Raw genomic sequence first — 16,727 nt, 5'->3', positions numbered from 1 at the left:
TATTTTGACTAATTGTAATTTTATGGATGAATGATAGACTTATAAACATGTTTGCCACCTTTCCATAAAATAAATTTTCTTGTAGTTTAATTAGATCTGACAATTTTAAATACGTTACGATGATATAATATAAAAATTATATTAAAAATATATGCTTAAATTTTTTATAAAAATCATATATATTTGCTTTAAAATTTAAGCAAAAATTTTATATGGATTTGGAAAAGAAAAATTATTTAATACACTAGCAATGAAGTTTTTAAATTTCACAAACAAAATTAAAATAATAAAGCATGTTTCATTTTTTTAATTAATTTTTTTTTATTTTTTAAATATATTAAAATTATGTGTTACCATTTTAATTTATAATTTTTTTAAGAAAACAAAAAAATTTATTTTATATTTAATCTATTAATATGAATTATAATACAATAATTTTTATATTTTATATGTTTTATACAACATAAATATATGAATTATCGTTCAAATTTTGCCTAATTACAGTTTTACTCGTTAACCATCCAGCAAACCTGATACTTTTGGCGTGGCATGCTCGGGTCATTCTTTTTAAGAGAAATTTTGGGCTTACTTTATAATAAAAGGGCAAAGGGTGTAACCCAAAAAAAAAAAAAAAGGAGAAGGATAAAAAAGCACGAGAGTCTGTCATATTCATATCATCATGTGGTCACAGGGTGAAGATCCTAACAGCTCACAGGGTGAAGATCCTAACATGACTCCATCCACCTAACAATGACCGGAATATATAACATATTAGTCACATGATTCACAACGCATTCAACAGACCAATCAGGGGCTCTAAAAGCTTTCCCTTCCTGGTCACTTCTTCACTTCACTTCACTGAACAACTTTCTTTCAGCTCTCCCACTTTCCAGGAAAATTTAGCTAATCCGTCAGGACCATCCGATCAGCATCATATAAGGTGGAAGATGGGTTTGATGGGTTGTCGTGGAACACCAATATGGGACGTTGACTTGGAAGTGTTGGTGGTAGTGATGCTAATTGGGGTGGTGTTTTTGAATTTGGTAGAAGAGAGCAAGCAGCTGAGCACAAGTCACCCAATGCGTGGAGTTGTTGATAAAGTGAATGAAGATGGAGGGCCGTATATTGGACTTGTCATGGCTTATCCTACTGAAGAACTGGCTCTTCAACTTTCTGGTTTCTTTCTTCCAAATCCTGACATCCCTTGGATTCAATTGGCAGGTCTCTCTTTCTCTTAACATTACATACAAGTATTTAATTACTTCTCTCAAAAGCCTCAAGTCTCAACTACCACTCTACCCTATCTTCTTTTTGCTACAAAAATACCCTTGGAAAAATTCGAAGTACAGACTGTTAGATTAATATAACATTTTTTTGGGGATAAAATTAGTTAAACTTAGCATTGCTGCAATTTTTTTTTTATAAAGAAGCACGCAGTTTGAAAGAGAAATGGATTGCAATTGTCGGAATTTGAACTCCATTCTTAATATATGTTAGGTGGCTACACCTATAAGAACTAACTGAGTTAAACTCCTGCTTCATGTTTGATGTCATATTAGTAATTGGTCAAAACCCAAAAATAGATTCTTAAGCAATTATTCAATTCAAGTTAGCACCATTATGGGTCCAACCTGATTCTTGAACTAGGTAAAATGGACATGTAAATGTAAGAACAAAAACCTAGGCTGGTTATAGATTTCATCAGAGGAACATTGTGGAATTGTCATATGACTTCTAACACCATACATAATAGTCCTTAAATTGCCAATGATTTAACATGGTTTATTGCCTTGTTGGTCAATGGTCACTCAGGAAGAAGATTCAATATTGGGAAGATTAATGGTGTGAAAGTGATTTATGTGATGACTGGGGAGCAAACTGTAAGGTTTCTACTTGTTTCATTCATCTTTTTCCTCTGTAATCTCCAAGAACCCAATAGGACTTGTATAAATTCATTACTTGAATCTTTTGTGGTAATGTTTAGACAAATGCAGCCTTGACTGTGCAAGCCCTTCTTGATGCCTTTAACATTCAAGGGATTGTTCATTATGGCACAGCCGGGAGTACTAATGACTCGTTGTCCTTGGGTGATGTTAGTGTGATGAACTATGTTGCATTCACCAGTTCTTGGAAGTGGAAGGTAATATTTATGTTCAACTAATAATAGGAATATAGGATTCTGTATTTAAATTTGAACTGTTTTGTTTGATCTTGACTTTAAAAAGTATACAATTTTCAAGTACATGTTTTCCAGGGCCATTTCTGGGTATAAATTTCATTTAACTTCGAGTCATTTTTCAAATTCATAGATATTTGGCATAATGTTGGTGACATTGTTGTCCTCTATTTATGTTATATACAGGAATTCAAGTCAGAGAAAGGGCAGTTGCCAACACTGACATTTGGAGCATTCAATTTTCCTGAGAAGGGAGAGAATTTGTTGGCAAAGATAGAGTTCAGACCAGTGCAACTCTACTCCACTGGAAAACAAATGGAAGAACTATTTTGGCTTCCAATAGATTCAAATTGGTTCAACATTGCTGCTCAGCTTCAGGTCCCTTGATTTGTCATCATTTTCCCTGATGTTGTTGTCCTGTCTAATTGTGTAATTAATCTGTTCCGTTTGTGGGAATGACTTACAGAATTTAACATTGCAACAATGTGTAAATGACACCTGTTGCTTACCTGAAAAACCCAAAGTTGTCCATGGACTGAAGGGCTCCACTGCAGATATTTTTCTTGACAATGCAGCGTACAGAGAATATCTATTCAAACAATTTAATGTCTCAACCGTTGATGAAGAGAGCGCCGCCGTTGTATTTGTAAGTAAGAAAAGCAAAAACTTTGTTTAGTTGTAGTTCTGACAATCTGATGTCTGCAAACTCATTGATTTGAAATCCGAAGCGTAGCTCAGTTAGTTTAGCAAAAGGTGGCATCCAATAATTCTGAGCTTCAAATCCCAACATTTGCAATCGTTTTTTCTATTTTTAGGTTGTGGCCTCTCATGTATAAAAAAAATAATATTTGATTTGGCATATGGTCTTTAACATTTTTTTTTCTGGTATTGGTTTGCTGCAGACATGTTTGACAAATGCAGTACCCTGCATTGTGTTCCGAGGAGTTTCGGATTTGGCTAGTGGGAATGGAAGCCCTTTGTCAGCCAGCCTTAGTTCATTAGCTTCTGTGAATGCATTGACTGTAGCTGTTCAATTTATTCATTTAGTTAATGGAGAAAGTTCAGTTGTTGATCAATGAAGCTTTTTTATTCATTTGCCATTAAACCAAATGCTCTAATGCAGTAGTTAATGAGTGAAACTAGTTATCTTACTCTTTAGTTTAAACTTTATCTTTATATTTCAGTTTTCCTCAAAACGGGCATACATAGCATTGTGTAGAGTTGCAAGTTGAGCTTTGGTATTCAATTATTAATTATCATTTTGGATGTAAAAAAAGAATTGTCATCGGTTCAATTTTCATCTGCAAAGCGTCATAATTTAAATATAAATTAAGCTTGAATTACAAAATCAAAGTTGTTATAGTTGAGAATTCGAAACTTAATTTAATTAAATTAAATAATTATTTTTTTAAAAATAATATTTTATAAATTTGAATTTTTATATTTATAATTATAATTTTTTTTTATCTCTAACCCAAATAAAAAGAGACTTGTTGATTAGGAGTAAAGTTAGTAATGGGTCGAATCGATGTGAGTTTTTGTTCGTTTTAAATTTGACTTGATTTTATATTCATCAAATTCGAATCTGATTCGATTCAAAATTTTTTTTATATTCAAATTTGATTCGATCTGATATTGTATAAATCATATCCAATTCGATTCGATCCGAAATTAATAAATTATTATTTTTTTAAATATAAATATTTAAATATATAATAATATAAATATATAAATAAATAAATAATTAATTAAAAATAATATTTTATATAATATCAGATCAAATCAAATCGAATTTGTTTAAAATTTAAATTCGATCTAATTTTAATTTTTTTTTAATTTTATTCGATCTAATCCTATCGGAAGTTCAATTTTAAAAAAATAAATCTTATAAAATTAAATCAAATCAAATCAAAACTCGTTGAAACGAATTGAATTACCGAGAGTCCGATCCCCGACATTTATAAATTTTCTTTTATTTAAATTTGGAGCGTGACCACTTTTATACAAAAAAGCAGCAAAAGTTTGTGTCCAAATTAGAATAAAACCCATAAACATTGGATCATTCTTAGTGGGCTACAGGGCCCAATTATTAATTTCAATTTTCAACCGCAAAATCCAATTCACGAAAAAAAAAAAGAAAAAAAAAGAACACCTCTTCCTTCCTTACAACGTTTCGCGTCTTCCTTTGCCAAAAAAAATTGCAATCCCTAATTGTTGAAATCCTTAAAAATAGTCATGAATAAAAGGGAGAAGGGAAAATCAGCAAAATTTGAGATCAAAGAGAACGAATGGGGACCGTTAGATTCAAAACCATTGATCGTATTAAGCAGCAGTGACGAAGAGGAAGCCAATGAAGACCTAAGCTTGAAGATCGTCGAGAAAGCTCTATTGGTGAAAGCGGCGAGGTTGAATGAAGGAAATAATGCAGGTTTGGATGATCGAGGCGTCGTCTCTGTGGTGGATTTGGTATCTTCATCTTCACAAGGGGGATCCGACGTTACTGGTATTAGTGGCGGCGGTGAAGAAGGGGATTTGGATTTGAAAAGAAAGAAGATTATTAAAAGGAAAAAGAAGAAAACGAAAATTGAAAGGGTTAAAAATTTGTTATTACTTTTTTTTTTCCAGTTATTATTGTTTTGATGGAATGTACTGCTTGAAAAACTAAAAATTTTTACTGCATATAGTTGATGAGATGATGCAGGTGAAGAATCATAATTTTTTTTTGAAGTTTTAATATAATTCTAAATGGTGTGAATTTAGATTAGAAATAGGGATGGCTTATTATAACTGTTTCAAATTAGCCTGTTAGTCATCATCATTGTTTGTGTTGTTATGACTGTTTGAATCGAGCTGGATCCGCCTAGTTCTTTGTTCCGAAGTCTGTTCTGGAATCTATTGTTGGATAAATTTTGTTGAAATGTTTTCTGTTTGTCAGGTTAATGAGTTCTTGGCTTTTGTTCTTTCTCCTTTTCTTGGTTAGTTGTGGGAGGCCTTCTTCCATAGAAAATTTCATCTTTTTCTTTTCCTGCAAACTTTCAGCAGGAACTGACTTCTTTTTTTGGAATTTTATTTCAATTTTTATTGATTTTGATAGAATGTCTGCTCAAGATTTTAGTTAAAATTGATTTGAAATTTTGAAAAAATTATTTTCATTGTAGTTTCTGCTGCGATAATGCAGGAAAAGAATCGTATTTTTATTGAACTTCATAATTCCAATAATGCTACACTATTATGTTGATATGAAGTTAGATTGGCAAAATTGGCATGGCTTCCAAAAATTGTTTGAATCTGACTGCTAGCTATCACCATTGCTTTTATTACTGTGATAGTTTTCATTACAGCTGGTTATGCATTGTTCTCTGTTGTTGAATAAATGTTGTATTTGATTCGAGCTTGCAGCATGTAATATCACTAATTTTCAAACTTGAACTGTGCAATCTCATTTTAGGCAAAATTTTTTTTTTTTTTATTGTACCAGGCCATCATTACAGAGGATGGAGATAAAGCTGAGACATTAGAGAAGGTCGAGACAGTTGAGGAGGCTGAGATAGCTAAGCCTGCAGAGGCTGTTGAATCTCTTGACCCAAATACTGTAGACATATCTGACAATATTGTGCTCCGTAAGCTTCTTGTGAGTTAAAATATTTGCTTTGAAATGTGGTTTAGAACAAAATTTCCCTTGATGGCTTGGTTTTTAGTTTCTCTTTGGTATTTATTTTATCAGAGGGGGCGGAGGTACTTTGATTCTCCAGATAGTGGTTGGGAAACATGCTATAATTGTGGCGAAGAAGGGCATATGGCAGTGAACTGTACATCTACTTCAAAGCGGAAGAAACCATGCTTTGTTTGTGGGAGTTTGGACCATGGTGCTAGACAGTGCTCAAAGGTATGAAGGAAAAGACTGGTGTGAAACTTAATGAAATATCATGTACTGTGTCTTTTAACTGTTATCTGTTTGTTGAAGTTAACATCTTTTTTTAATTTTTCCGTGTCCCTTTCTGTGTTGGAACTTGGAAGTGGGTAGCCCCTTATGCTACTTTTTTCTCTTTTATAAGAAGCAAATGAATCTATTAGAAGTTATTACAATTTATTTTTCTGGAAAATGGTTGGGCATGCTTATTTCTTGCCTCTGTAAATGTAGATTATTGACATTTTGTTGATATACCGATAATATTTTTTAGTGGTTGAGAGCATGGGGTAGGTCCCTCCTTACTATTAGGTAGACTTTAGCTATGTGAACTGTTAATAGATCAATACAGTGCACTTTTCATTGACCTACATCTTATTAATGGTTTTCCTTGATTTGTTCCACATTAAATTAGAAAGTGTTCATACTAGTGATTGTTAGTAGCATGTTTAGTAAATTTTTAGCTTGGTTCGCCATTCATGTTCGTGCTTATAATTTTAATTTCTTTTTAGGCCCAAGATTGCTTTATTTGCAAAAAAAGTGGTCATCGTGCAAAAGATTGTCCAGACAAACATAAGAGTGGCTCCAAGCATGGTAAAATTTGTTTACGATGTGGAGATTCTGGGCATGACATGTTTTCATGCAGGAATGACTACTACCATGATGATCTCAAGGTTTCTTCATGTTCCCTAGCAGCATTGTTCACTATTTGTTTTTCCTGTTGCATTTGCTTAAAGTTTTCTGTCTGGATTCTTGTTCTCTAACTGTATTCCATATGTTTTTCCTCCCAAATCAGGAAATTCAGTGCTATATCTGCAAGAGTTTTGGCCATTTATGTTGTGTGAACTTTGTTGATACCAGTGCAACTGAAGTTTCTTGTTACAGATGTGGCCAACAGGGTCATACTGGTTTGGTGAGTTTTACTCAGTATGCTCATATTCTATTAGCATTAATAGGTTGTTGTCGGTATACTATTTTCAGCATGTTGATGTTTGATTATCAATATGTCCAGCAATTTTTTCCTTGTATCTTTTTTTTTTTAAATATTTTTCCAGTTCTTCTTATTACTGTTGTCATTGTGATATGTCGTGTGCTTTGTTCAGTTATTCATCGTTTTCATTATTGTATTTCTTTTTCAACAAGTTGGTTACTATGCATGTGATATCCTTGTTGGTTGGAAAACCCCTTTTACCTCTGTTTCTTAATTTTATTCCATTTCTCTTCACAAGCTAACTAGATTTAGTATTACTTTTAAGTTACATATTAGCTAACATCATTTATTTACAAATCACTATTTTTTGAGCGATCACTTCCATTAACATTCTGGTTTTAAATAGTGATTTTTCATTCTTGTCATAATATATTTTTGAATTTTATAAATCTTCCTTTCTTATAAATTGGCAACTCTACCATTTAACATGGGAATTGTTTTATGTAGTCATGTGGTAGGTCACGTGGAGAAACCAAGGAAACCACTGATAGTGGATCACCTAGCTTATGCTATAGGTGTGGTGAAGGAGGACACTTTGCACGTGAATGCACCACTGGTACTGCAACAACTAGCTTATGCTACAACTGTGGAGAAGGAGGACACTTTGCTCGTGAATGCAGTTCTGCTAAGGTGGATTTCAGTACATTTGTAGAAGTTCTAGAACAGAGTGTCTTCCCATTGTTTATATATGTTTTTCACGTACAGAATAATGGTTCTCCAACACTGACTATTTCTTTGCTTGTAAACAGGTTGGTAAAAGAAATCGTGAATCATCTACTCCAAATGTAAGACCCCGTAGAGAGAATAAAGAGTTTTTGGGATACAAGTCTGCACCTCATAATCATGGCAAGATCCCCAAAAGGAAAAAAACCCAGTATGAAGAAAAGGGCTTTAGTACTCCACGAAATGCAAAACAAAGAGGTGGTTGGATCACAGAGGATCCTGGAGATTTCTCCAATAGGAAGTTCAAAAGAAACCATTGGAATTCTCCCTCAATTTCATCTAATGAGGGACACAAGAGGTCATCTTCATCTTTTGGTGGTCGTATATCTGGTTCCCAATCTTCTAAACCGAATAGTTCTCATGGATTTTTGGCATCAAGGTTCAGCAATTTTGGCAATGATAAACCAAGGAGGATGTACGATGATTGGTGGTAGGATAGATCTTTGTCTTGGTTTAACTTATTTAATCACTTTGTTTCTTTCTTGTCCTTTTCTTCTGTGATGCTCATGGGGCTTCATTTTAGCTGGTCTAGAAGATATGTCAGAAACGCATGCAATTTTTTTATATATATAAAAAGGGAAAGATAGCATGCTCTTGCTTGCAGTTTTAAGGGTTTTTCTTTTTCTTTTTCCCCTTCCTATTATCACATTAATGTTTCATTTTTGATGTATGTAGCATGTTTATCTTTTTAATTAGAGACAATGATATTGGCATATCTGAATGCGTATGTCATATTTTTGTAGTCCAGAGTTAAGAATTTTCTGGTGGTTGTTATACTCTGACGTATAAGTGTGGAATGAACATTCTGAGTTGAGAATTCCTACAATTTTCATTAATTGTTTGGGAATTGTAAACAGGTATTAAACATGTTCTAGGTAGAAGCATCCATGTCAGTTGAGCAAAAAAATCTGCATATACCTGTAGTTTGCTCCCAGCCTGTTATAGAAAATCTCCTATGTTAGGACAATTTCGAAGGCACAAAGCCATTGTCAAGCTGTTGAAGAGGAGAGCCAACCTAAATTCTGTTTCCAGTCTTCCGCAATTTGTGTTTCTTTCTGGGTTTCTTGCTGCACTCGGGAAATGATGATGAGATCATTTAATGGTAGGCTCTCTTATGATTGTTCTTTGCCACTTTGAGCTCCTCCACTTTTTATCTTTTTCTCTCATTTTGGGTGTTGCTGCTCCCTCATTCTTCACAATGAAAGTTCACCTGTCTCAAAAGGCCTGTTTATACTGTACTTTTTGGTGTGTGCTTTTAACTGTAAATAATAATAATAATTAAAAAAAAAAAAAAACAAATTGACATAATCACTTACCTTGTGAGATGGAGGATAAACCTTGTAATGTGTGTATTCATTTGTGTTAAACTCATATAAAACTAGAAATTATTGTCATAATTTGTGTAAAATATATTGAATATGAAACATATTTTTAAAATTTATATATTATTTTTATTAAAATTTTAAATCATATAATTTTCATGTTTTTTATTATTATTATTTTGGTTGTATTATGTCATCTGCTGTATTTAAAATTGTGAGGCAATTCATATTCAATTAAAGAGGATATGTTTGGCGGTAAACACAAACATGATTCCTGTTGAACAACGTGCTCTGAACTTCCTGAAACTTCTCACACGCATCTAACACTTCCCAAACGTCCTCTCGTAGGAAAACAACCAGCTTCCCTGAACATGGGCGGTTAACTAACTTTCCCATTTTAGAAATGTGATAATGACTATTAGTTTTATTTCCAGAGATTATACGACTTTAATAACTTTCCCTTTTTAGAAATATGATAATGATTATTAAAAGAAAGAGTAAAATTACCAATAAATAACAAGAAATTAAAAAGCACCAAATATAACAGTGTGCGTTCAATGCTGATATTATGAGCACTTTGTTAAAATTGTCCGAAATTTTGGGGTTTCTTGTCCGAAATTTTTGAGTTTGATCGACAGACACATGACAAATGATAAGAGATAGTAACAATAAATTTGGAGTTTTATTGGATATGTTTATGGATTTTGCCTTGTTTCAAAAGAGAAATAGAGTATTCAGCAGCCTTCATGAGATCTTCAATGTTATGAAGGGGACGCTCTTCAGAACCCAACATGAAAATGGCACGTGACTCTGCTTTCTTCGCCAGCCTCGCTGCTAAACTCAGTTCCAGTTTCGTAGAGTTCAGGTTCCGAAGTATTTGTCGGTACAACGAAAGAACTTTCCCTCGGTTTCTCGCTAAGTCTTCTGCCGTTGCCCACAACAAACCCTTCCCCATTTCTGACAAGATTCGAAACCAAAAAAATTCCTCTTAGACATTTTATCGAATACCCTTTAGTCTAGACAGCAATACTTTGTTTTTAGTATATAACAGTAAATGAATATTTTAAATCAAATGTAAAAAAAAAAAAAAAAGAAGAAGATAAACAATTTTCGAAGGGAAGCGATAGAGAGGGAGGACGAACTGAATCTGATGAAGAGTGAAAGAAGAGAAGATGAAGCTTTTTCAAACAGATGAGCTTCGGTATGTCAGTTAAGGATGTGAAGTTAGAGAACTTTAAATACAAGTAAAAAAAAATTAACCATATACTGCTGTCAATAACAACCTGTCAATAATCCATTTTTCTTTTATGAATTTAATATTTTTTCAATTTCTTAAAATTTGTTATAATTATAATTAAATATTAAAATTTTATATAATTATTAAATAATTAAACAAATAAATTAATTCATAAATTAAAATATAATTTAATAAATTTAACATAAATTAAATTCACGTATAATAAAATTTTAACTTAAAATAAAATCCACTCCAACTTTATGGATTTAAGCTAAAAACAAAACGTTAATTTCATGCTTTATTTCCATTCACGGCAGTTAAGACAACTTTTTTTTTTATTCCTTTTGTCTGATAAATATTTGTTTAATTTAATATTTGATGATTAATTTTTTTAATTTTAACTTTATTTTATTTTGAAAATTGCGAATTAAATTGTCAGTTATATAATTAATATAAAACTATTAATATTATAAATAGGATATTAACTAATCTTAACTCTTAAGGAGTCCGAGCATCTAATACTCGTTAGTAAAACTCTTTTATTTTAAATATATTGCTAATTAAAATATAAAAATTTCAAAAATCTTGCATAAAGAGATTTTGAAATATATTATTATAAAATTTTAATTACTAAAATATTTAAAATATTAATGATCAAAATTTAAAAAGTGACAGTAAAGAAATCAAGCCAAAGTTTTTTTTTTTTTTTTTTTTTTTTTTATCAAAGGAATATAGTAAAGAAATAAACGCAAATATATTATTTATAGGGCAGAAAGAATAATATTTTTAAGTGACAATGATGCCCTTAATTGGCTTTAAAGCCACAAAAAAATTTAGTCTAAAATATAATTATCCATAAGTAATTTTTTGCAAAAAAAAAACCACTCCAAAGCTCAGTATGAATTCTAGTTGCAGTTGATTTCAAATATTGAGAAAGAGTCATATTGGCTTGATCAGTTGCCTTTGCCAGAGGAGCTTGATCAAACGGGGCAAATCCAGCAACAAACTTGTTTTGATCATCAAGCAATCCAATTGCCTAGGCTTCTTTCTTTATTCAGTCTCCACAAAATCACATACCAGCTTTACCAATTAATAATGAATGCAAATGTGAAAATAGGGAATGAGTTGGAATGTTCAAAACACTTCAAAGGGAATAAATTAGAAGCATTATAGCTGGCAAATTAATAAACCAAATATCTGAAACATAATTGAATATTCATGAAAACAATTCCCTAATTGCCTTTAAGCTCACTGTGAGCAGGCCTATGGCTCGAACTTTTCGCCATCATCACAAAACTGTAACATAAGTCTTACGAATCTAAAAGGAGTTTCTGGTTCAGGCCAAGCATACAGTGGATATTTCTCGCAAGTTAATGGACAAATTATCTTCAAGAAGGTTGTTGAAAATACCCCCAAGTCTTGTAAAGGAGATGCTCCTCAAAGTTCTACGATCGGAGTTTATCAGGTAAAGATTCGATGGGATTGAGAAACCGTTACAATAGCTTCAGTCCACCAGTTACATCATCAACCATTTCAATAGGTCCTATACGAACATTGCATGGAACCAAAGGTAGAATTTAAAAAACAACATAGAAATTCACAGGATTATTGACAAAAGAGAAACTTACCAAGAATCGCCATCACTGTCCTCGAATCTGAAAATGTATACAAATTGGTAAGTTTCATCATATGGTATATTAAATAAAAAGCTTTCAGAGATAAATAGCTATTGAAAAGTTCCCTTTAAATGAAACACCCAAAAGCTTAAATGCAGTCAGCTGTTTGGGACAATATGCGGAGAAATGAAAATAAACTAAGCAGTACTTGATAACCAAAAACTACGTATTGCTAATCAAAAAGCAACTCCATATTAAATGTTTGATAAAAAAACTTATAGATATGAAGCTTTTAGCAGCACATGCTAATTCTAATAATTAGACAATTTGTTATTTCCTTAAGCTTTGGACTCCACCACTCCACTTTTTCATAGAAGTGCTAATTCTAATAATAAATATAACACTGATGTTTGCACCAATAAAGGCTCAAGGACACTCATAGAAAAGCATCAAAATGATTCCATAATTTGTCCTTGCTAACTTTCTCAGTAGGATCAATAATTTAAGTTAATAATAGTCCGTATTTGACAGTTCCGAAAAGAAATTAGTTTTCATAACGTTACTTAAATAGTAAAGAGTGAACAAACCCCAATCATAGTGAAATAAACAATGACAACCCAACCTAGAATTCAATACTTTATCATTTATAGAAAGAGATCAATTATCAAAACCATGATACATATTTATGAAGGAAGAAAGAAAATAAACTATGACACCCACTTGGTGCAATCTGAGTTCTCCCTGCATCGATGGTGATATGGGTTGGTAAGTTTAGAGATTTTGCCCTCTCCTGAAAAGTTAAAATTGAGGTTAATAATCGAGAAATCTATGTAAATGTGATAGCAAGATATATCATCACAAATATTAAATCTCCTATGAGCATTAAAAAAAAAGAATATTAAAGCTCCCTAGAGGCTAAGCAGAAACATAAGACCAATGAATAGTTGACGTCATTCCAACCTGCAAAGTGTTAAGCATATTTTGGCAACATGTTTAGAAAGGGCTGAAATAAACATCAACAAAATCCTAAGCTATATATCGAAGAATTACCATCAGCATGGTTCACACACAATATAGAGACAGACGGATAAATGTAATGAAGAAGAGAGAAACACCATTTAGAAAATGAAAAAAGAATGTAGAACATCATTTGAGCAAGAAACCGACCACAAGTGTATTTGAATATTCTTCTAAGAATTAACTACTGTTTCAACTGCAATTCTCATGAAATTCACAAAACTAACAGTTCAAGAAAGAGCATCTGCCACTCTCATATAAAGAAGAAAATAAGGCCTCTACGACAAGACCCATAAAAAGCACCAACTTATGTCTTTCATGCAATACTCAATCAAGAATGCTTAGTTTCGCACCACAATAACTTAATTCTTTAACATGCTATGGCTTTTTCTTCTGACCAAAACTTTCCGTTTTAATAATTTGTTGGTGCAAATTCAAAAAACTACAAGTTAGATGGTGATTACACTAGAGGGAGTATCCATGACAATTATCAGAAAATGAAGCACAAAATAGATCTTAAACCACACTGACTTGCAACACTAGCATATCTTCCTCACTATCAATTTTCACAACCACCTTTGGCTGAGCACACATCTCCCACCTGCATATTGACAACATAAGGAAGAAAATAAAGAGTGACAAAGACAGAGATGGAACAAAAAGTGCAAAAACTAAGGTTTCAGTAGTGTAACACCAGAACAGTGCATAGGCTCTACCTGTCCAAAGCTTTTGGTGCTCGATGAAGGAGTTTTTTGTAGAGACCCAAAGTCGCATGACTAAACAATGAAAAAAAAAGATTTGTATTATGAACTGAAAATAAAAAGTTCAAAAGAACAAAGTAAGTCAAGAAAATATATGCAAATCAACCAAGTGTCATTCAACAGAGGTAAAGAAATCACAACAGATGACCACTTTTTAATGGTACAAAATGTCAGTGATTGTAAATTTAAAAGAAAGTCATTATAAAAGATGGCAAAATGAGGAACCACCAAAGTACTAGCATTTGGATAAAAGATGGCAAGAGATGAGTCCGCCAATTGGCAGCTTAGTCAAACCATATGGTTGCACACCAGGAACTTATGACAACCTTACCCATTGGGTTAAATCTTGTTTTGAGGAAATTAAATTCCCAAAAAATTAAAACCAATGTCTTCCAAGATGCAATGTCATGACTCAATGAAATTTATAATATGCATTACACTTGACAGGGTGCAAATGTTTCAATCATTTCTTGAGTATGATCTGCTGTAAGAACTCCTGCTTATCACACCCCAAACACTCAAGTATTATTCCAATCTAATTGATGGTATTCAGAGCTTTAATTGGCCATTGATTCACTTTTTCTTGAACAGATATTCATTATCAGGATTAGGAATAAGCATATCTCATCTAATCCATGAAATTATGGGATAGGAAAGGATCTAACAACAATCATACAGTAACTCACTTAAAAATAACAGAACACTTACTGCACTCCCTGGCTTGATATTTAAATTCATATCTCAACAGTTTAACATCTGCATCTAATGAAAAGTGAAATTAGAGGTAAAACTAGAAAACAAAGCCTCACCTGCACTGGGCAGCAATTTTTCCTTTACCCATCTTAAGATCATTTCTTACAACCAATACCTGAAGATAATAAGAGCAAGACACAGATTTTCAATGTCTATATTTACATTTAATAGTTTGCACAAACATGCCAATCCCAAAGAGAGGCAAGACAGTTCAATACCATTTTAAAATCCTCTAGAATGTCAGCCAACTTTTCAATTTCAAAGGGTTCTTTGGTTTTCTTCTTATTTGCTTTAGAGATTGTAGTATCTTTAGCTCCTCTTGATGAGAGAAATAAACAAGCAGGATAGCGCCTACCAATGCAGTACCCCAAGGCAAGGCAGCCTGCTCCAACTAGGATGGCACTCAACCATGAAAAATCCATCATATTAAAGCACCAATAAAATTTCCCCTCTGTGCTAAAAGACCACGGCAAGTATCAACTTAAAACTCAAAAGGAAATCTGCATGGTGCATAACCAGATTTCAGGAATCTGCCTCGGGCAGGAAAATTAAATTATAATAGAATTCCGATTACGTTACAGATAAAATAAAAGAAAAAAAATACAAAGTAATTATTATTGATATCTAATAGTAACAGTAAAGGAAGGGCTTAATTAGGCTCCATATAGTTGTTGCTCTCGTTACTTGCTTTCTGACTTTGCTATTTGCAATTATGCTTCTAAACATTGCTAAAATGTAAAAGAAACTGGTAAAAGGCATAATCATAATTAATTAAAAACATGAACAAACAATTAAAGTTAACACCAATTCTAACATATTTATTACATATAAAATTAGAATCATACATTTTATTCTCCGAGAATCGCATTTTTAGTACTAAGATAAACATAGATTATTTGTTTTGTATCCACACACTTTTTTTTTATTCCAAAAGGGGAAAAGAACCAAGTAGCAAAAGCAACAACCAAACCATACCTAATTTAATAAAATCAAACAACAAAATTTTCAAAACTCAGAAACCAATGCAACATCATAAACTTAGGTTGGTTCCTTCAGTTTCCGGCATCAAACCAAAAACAAGACCTCTTGAACTTTGTCAAATGTGCATTGATCCAATTAAATTAAACACCCAGACTCCAATTTTTCATCCAATCGGGTTTTAACCACAAAGGTTTCAGACCATTACAACAACAGGCTACTATTATCCATTAAATTTCTCAACATTTCAAGTTTATACTTTATCCTAGACATTCATTAATGAAACAAACATTTTCCAAAGACCAAATTTATGAAAAACAAAATAGAAACATAATCTAAGACATTGGTAATTCAAAATTGCGAACAAAAATTTAAAGGAACAGGAACAAAGAAATAGAGAAACTATACCTGTTAGAAACTTGGGTCAGAGTTGGATCGTGGATATATTGACTTGGGTTAAATGGGAAAGTGGGTTTTTCGCTGAGTTGCCGGGGTTTTGTGTTTGGGTTCAATCCAAAGGTTAAGGGAATATAAAATGGCTGCGACGGAGAGGAAAATGGGGGAGAAAAGAACTGGGAAATGGCTATAAAAATAGCAGCAAGGAACGCAGAGCGAGAAGAGGGTGGGATCCTCAGACTTGAGAAATCGTTGTGTTCTCTCTCGTTAAAAATGAAAATTGAGTTAACTAATGTTAATGATCTTTTTTTTTTTTTTTTGTACAAAAACAACAGATTAGTACTGTAGTATTAGTCGATTTTGACTATGGGCAAAACATAAATAAATTTTGACTAAGTTAAATACTTGGTAATTCCTAAAATATTAAAATTTGTAAGTAAATATATGAAAATTTATATTCCGTCAAATACTTTACCCTTCCGTTTACTTTATTATGATTTATGACGAGATTTATTTAGCTAATGATAAAATGCCAATTTTTATGTAATTATCATCACATCAATTACTTCATCGTGTTAATGTAAAAGAACATGATTAATAAATTTATTAAAAATATGATTTTTAAAAAAATTAAAAATTAAAAATTTAAATTTTGACTAAAATTTTCAAAAATAAAAAATTTAAAATGTAAATAAACACAAAAAACAAAAAAATGATTTTTCTAAATAAAAATAAAAACTTTTAAAAAATGAAAATTTTAAAATATTTAAAAAATAATAAAATAATAAAACATGAAAAATTTTATTAAAATTTAAAATTTTCAAAAAACTATTTTTTATTTTCTAAACTA

General features: G+C 32.0%; 4 protein-coding genes across 6 annotated transcripts; 2 read left to right on the top strand and 2 right to left on the bottom strand.

Annotated features, from left to right (window-relative positions):
- The first annotated feature begins 406 nt into the window (after positions 1-406).
- On the top strand, positions 407-3,455 carry LOC111277735 (bark storage protein A-like). Of its 2 annotated transcripts, none has more exons than XM_089763720.1 (6): positions 407-1,221; positions 1,813-1,880; positions 1,985-2,140; positions 2,363-2,554; positions 2,643-2,826; positions 3,079-3,455. In XM_089763720.1, exons 1-6 carry the CDS (start codon positions 780-782, stop codon positions 3,135-3,137), a joined length of 1,101 nt encoding a protein of 366 aa, XP_089619846.1. In that variant the 5' UTR covers positions 407-779; the 3' UTR covers positions 3,138-3,455. The 2 variants fall into 2 exon arrangements, with proteins under 2 accessions (XP_089619846.1, XP_022719878.1); XM_022864143.2 differs by having other exon boundaries at positions 409-1,221; positions 2,643-2,822.
- An 840-nt stretch (positions 3,456-4,295) lies between these two features.
- On the top strand, positions 4,296-9,096 carry LOC111276897 (uncharacterized). Of its 2 annotated transcripts, XM_022862854.2 has the most exons (8): positions 4,296-4,768; positions 5,655-5,807; positions 5,901-6,062; positions 6,596-6,757; positions 6,880-6,996; positions 7,522-7,704; positions 7,824-8,227; positions 8,655-9,096. In XM_022862854.2, the coding sequence occupies exons 1-8, from the start codon at positions 4,412-4,414 to the stop codon at positions 8,659-8,661; spliced, it is 1,545 nt and encodes a 514-aa protein (XP_022718589.2). In that variant the 5' UTR covers positions 4,296-4,411; the 3' UTR covers positions 8,662-9,096. The 2 variants fall into 2 exon arrangements, with proteins under 2 accessions (XP_022718589.2, XP_089619845.1); XM_089763719.1 differs by lacking the exon at positions 8,655-9,096 and having other exon boundaries at positions 4,297-4,768; positions 7,824-8,407.
- Positions 9,097-9,668: 572 nt separating this feature from the next.
- On the bottom strand, positions 9,669-10,376 carry LOC149518073 (uncharacterized). Its single transcript, XM_089764347.1, has 2 exons — positions 10,262-10,376; positions 9,669-10,076 (listed from the first exon to the last, which is right to left on the bottom strand). Exon 2 carries the CDS (start codon positions 10,072-10,074, stop codon positions 9,802-9,804), a length of 273 nt encoding a protein of 90 aa, XP_089620473.1. The 5' UTR covers positions 10,075-10,076; positions 10,262-10,376; the 3' UTR covers positions 9,669-9,801.
- A 1,105-nt stretch (positions 10,377-11,481) lies between these two features.
- Positions 11,482-16,165, bottom strand: LOC111276896 (uncharacterized). Its single transcript, XM_022862850.2, has 8 exons — positions 15,890-16,165; positions 14,722-15,003; positions 14,560-14,618; positions 13,706-13,765; positions 13,521-13,590; positions 12,693-12,762; positions 11,985-12,011; positions 11,482-11,899 (listed from the first exon to the last, which is right to left on the bottom strand). The coding sequence occupies exons 2-8, from the start codon at positions 14,926-14,928 to the stop codon at positions 11,850-11,852; spliced, it is 543 nt and encodes a 180-aa protein (XP_022718585.2). The 5' UTR covers positions 14,929-15,003; positions 15,890-16,165; the 3' UTR covers positions 11,482-11,849.
- Positions 16,166-16,727: the final 562 nt, after the last annotated feature.

Source organism: Durio zibethinus, chromosome 7 (assembly GCF_047325235.1).
Source record: "Durio zibethinus cultivar Kanyao isolate XHJ-2024 chromosome 7, ASM4732523v1, whole genome shotgun sequence".
NCBI lineage: Eukaryota > Viridiplantae > Streptophyta > Magnoliopsida > Malvales > Malvaceae > Durio > Durio zibethinus.
Note: the sequence above shows the minus strand (reverse complement) of the source record. Positions and strands in the feature narration are given on the sequence as shown.

What these genes read in the sequence shown, in the direction of transcription:
- LOC149518073 (XM_089764347.1), bottom strand. Translation starts at nt 10,074, where the DNA reads ATGGGGAAGGGTTTGTTGTGGGCAACGGCAGAAGACTTAGCGAGAAAC.
- LOC111276896 (XM_022862850.2), bottom strand. Translation starts at nt 14,928, where the DNA reads ATGATGGATTTTTCATGGTTGAGTGCCATCCTAGTTGGAGCAGGCTGC. An exon ending in TTCTAGAGGATTTTAAAATG is followed by an intron (nt 14,619 to 14,721) that starts GTATTGAACTGT and finishes TATTATCTTCAG; the next exon opens with GTATTGGTTGTAAGAAATGA. An exon ending in AAAATTGCTGCCCAGTGCAG is followed by an intron (nt 13,766 to 14,559) that starts GTGAGGCTTTGT and finishes TTCATTGTTTAG; the next exon opens with TCATGCGACTTTGGGTCTCT.
- LOC111277735 (XM_022864143.2), top strand. Translation starts at nt 780, where the DNA reads ATGATTCACAACGCATTCAACAGACCAATCAGGGGCTCTAAAAGCTTT. An exon ending in TGATGACTGGGGAGCAAACT is followed by an intron (nt 1,881 to 1,984) that starts GTAAGGTTTCTA and finishes GGTAATGTTTAG; the next exon opens with ACAAATGCAGCCTTGACTGT. An exon ending in ACATTGCTGCTCAGCTTCAG is followed by an intron (nt 2,555 to 2,642) that starts GTCCCTTGATTT and finishes AATGACTTACAG; the next exon opens with AATTTAACATTGCAACAATG.
- LOC111276897 (XM_022862854.2), top strand. Translation starts at nt 4,412, where the DNA reads ATGAATAAAAGGGAGAAGGGAAAATCAGCAAAATTTGAGATCAAAGAG. An exon ending in TTGTGCTCCGTAAGCTTCTT is followed by an intron (nt 5,808 to 5,900) that starts GTGAGTTAAAAT and finishes TTATTTTATCAG; the next exon opens with AGGGGGCGGAGGTACTTTGA. An exon ending in AACAGGGTCATACTGGTTTG is followed by an intron (nt 6,997 to 7,521) that starts GTGAGTTTTACT and finishes TGTTTTATGTAG; the next exon opens with TCATGTGGTAGGTCACGTGG.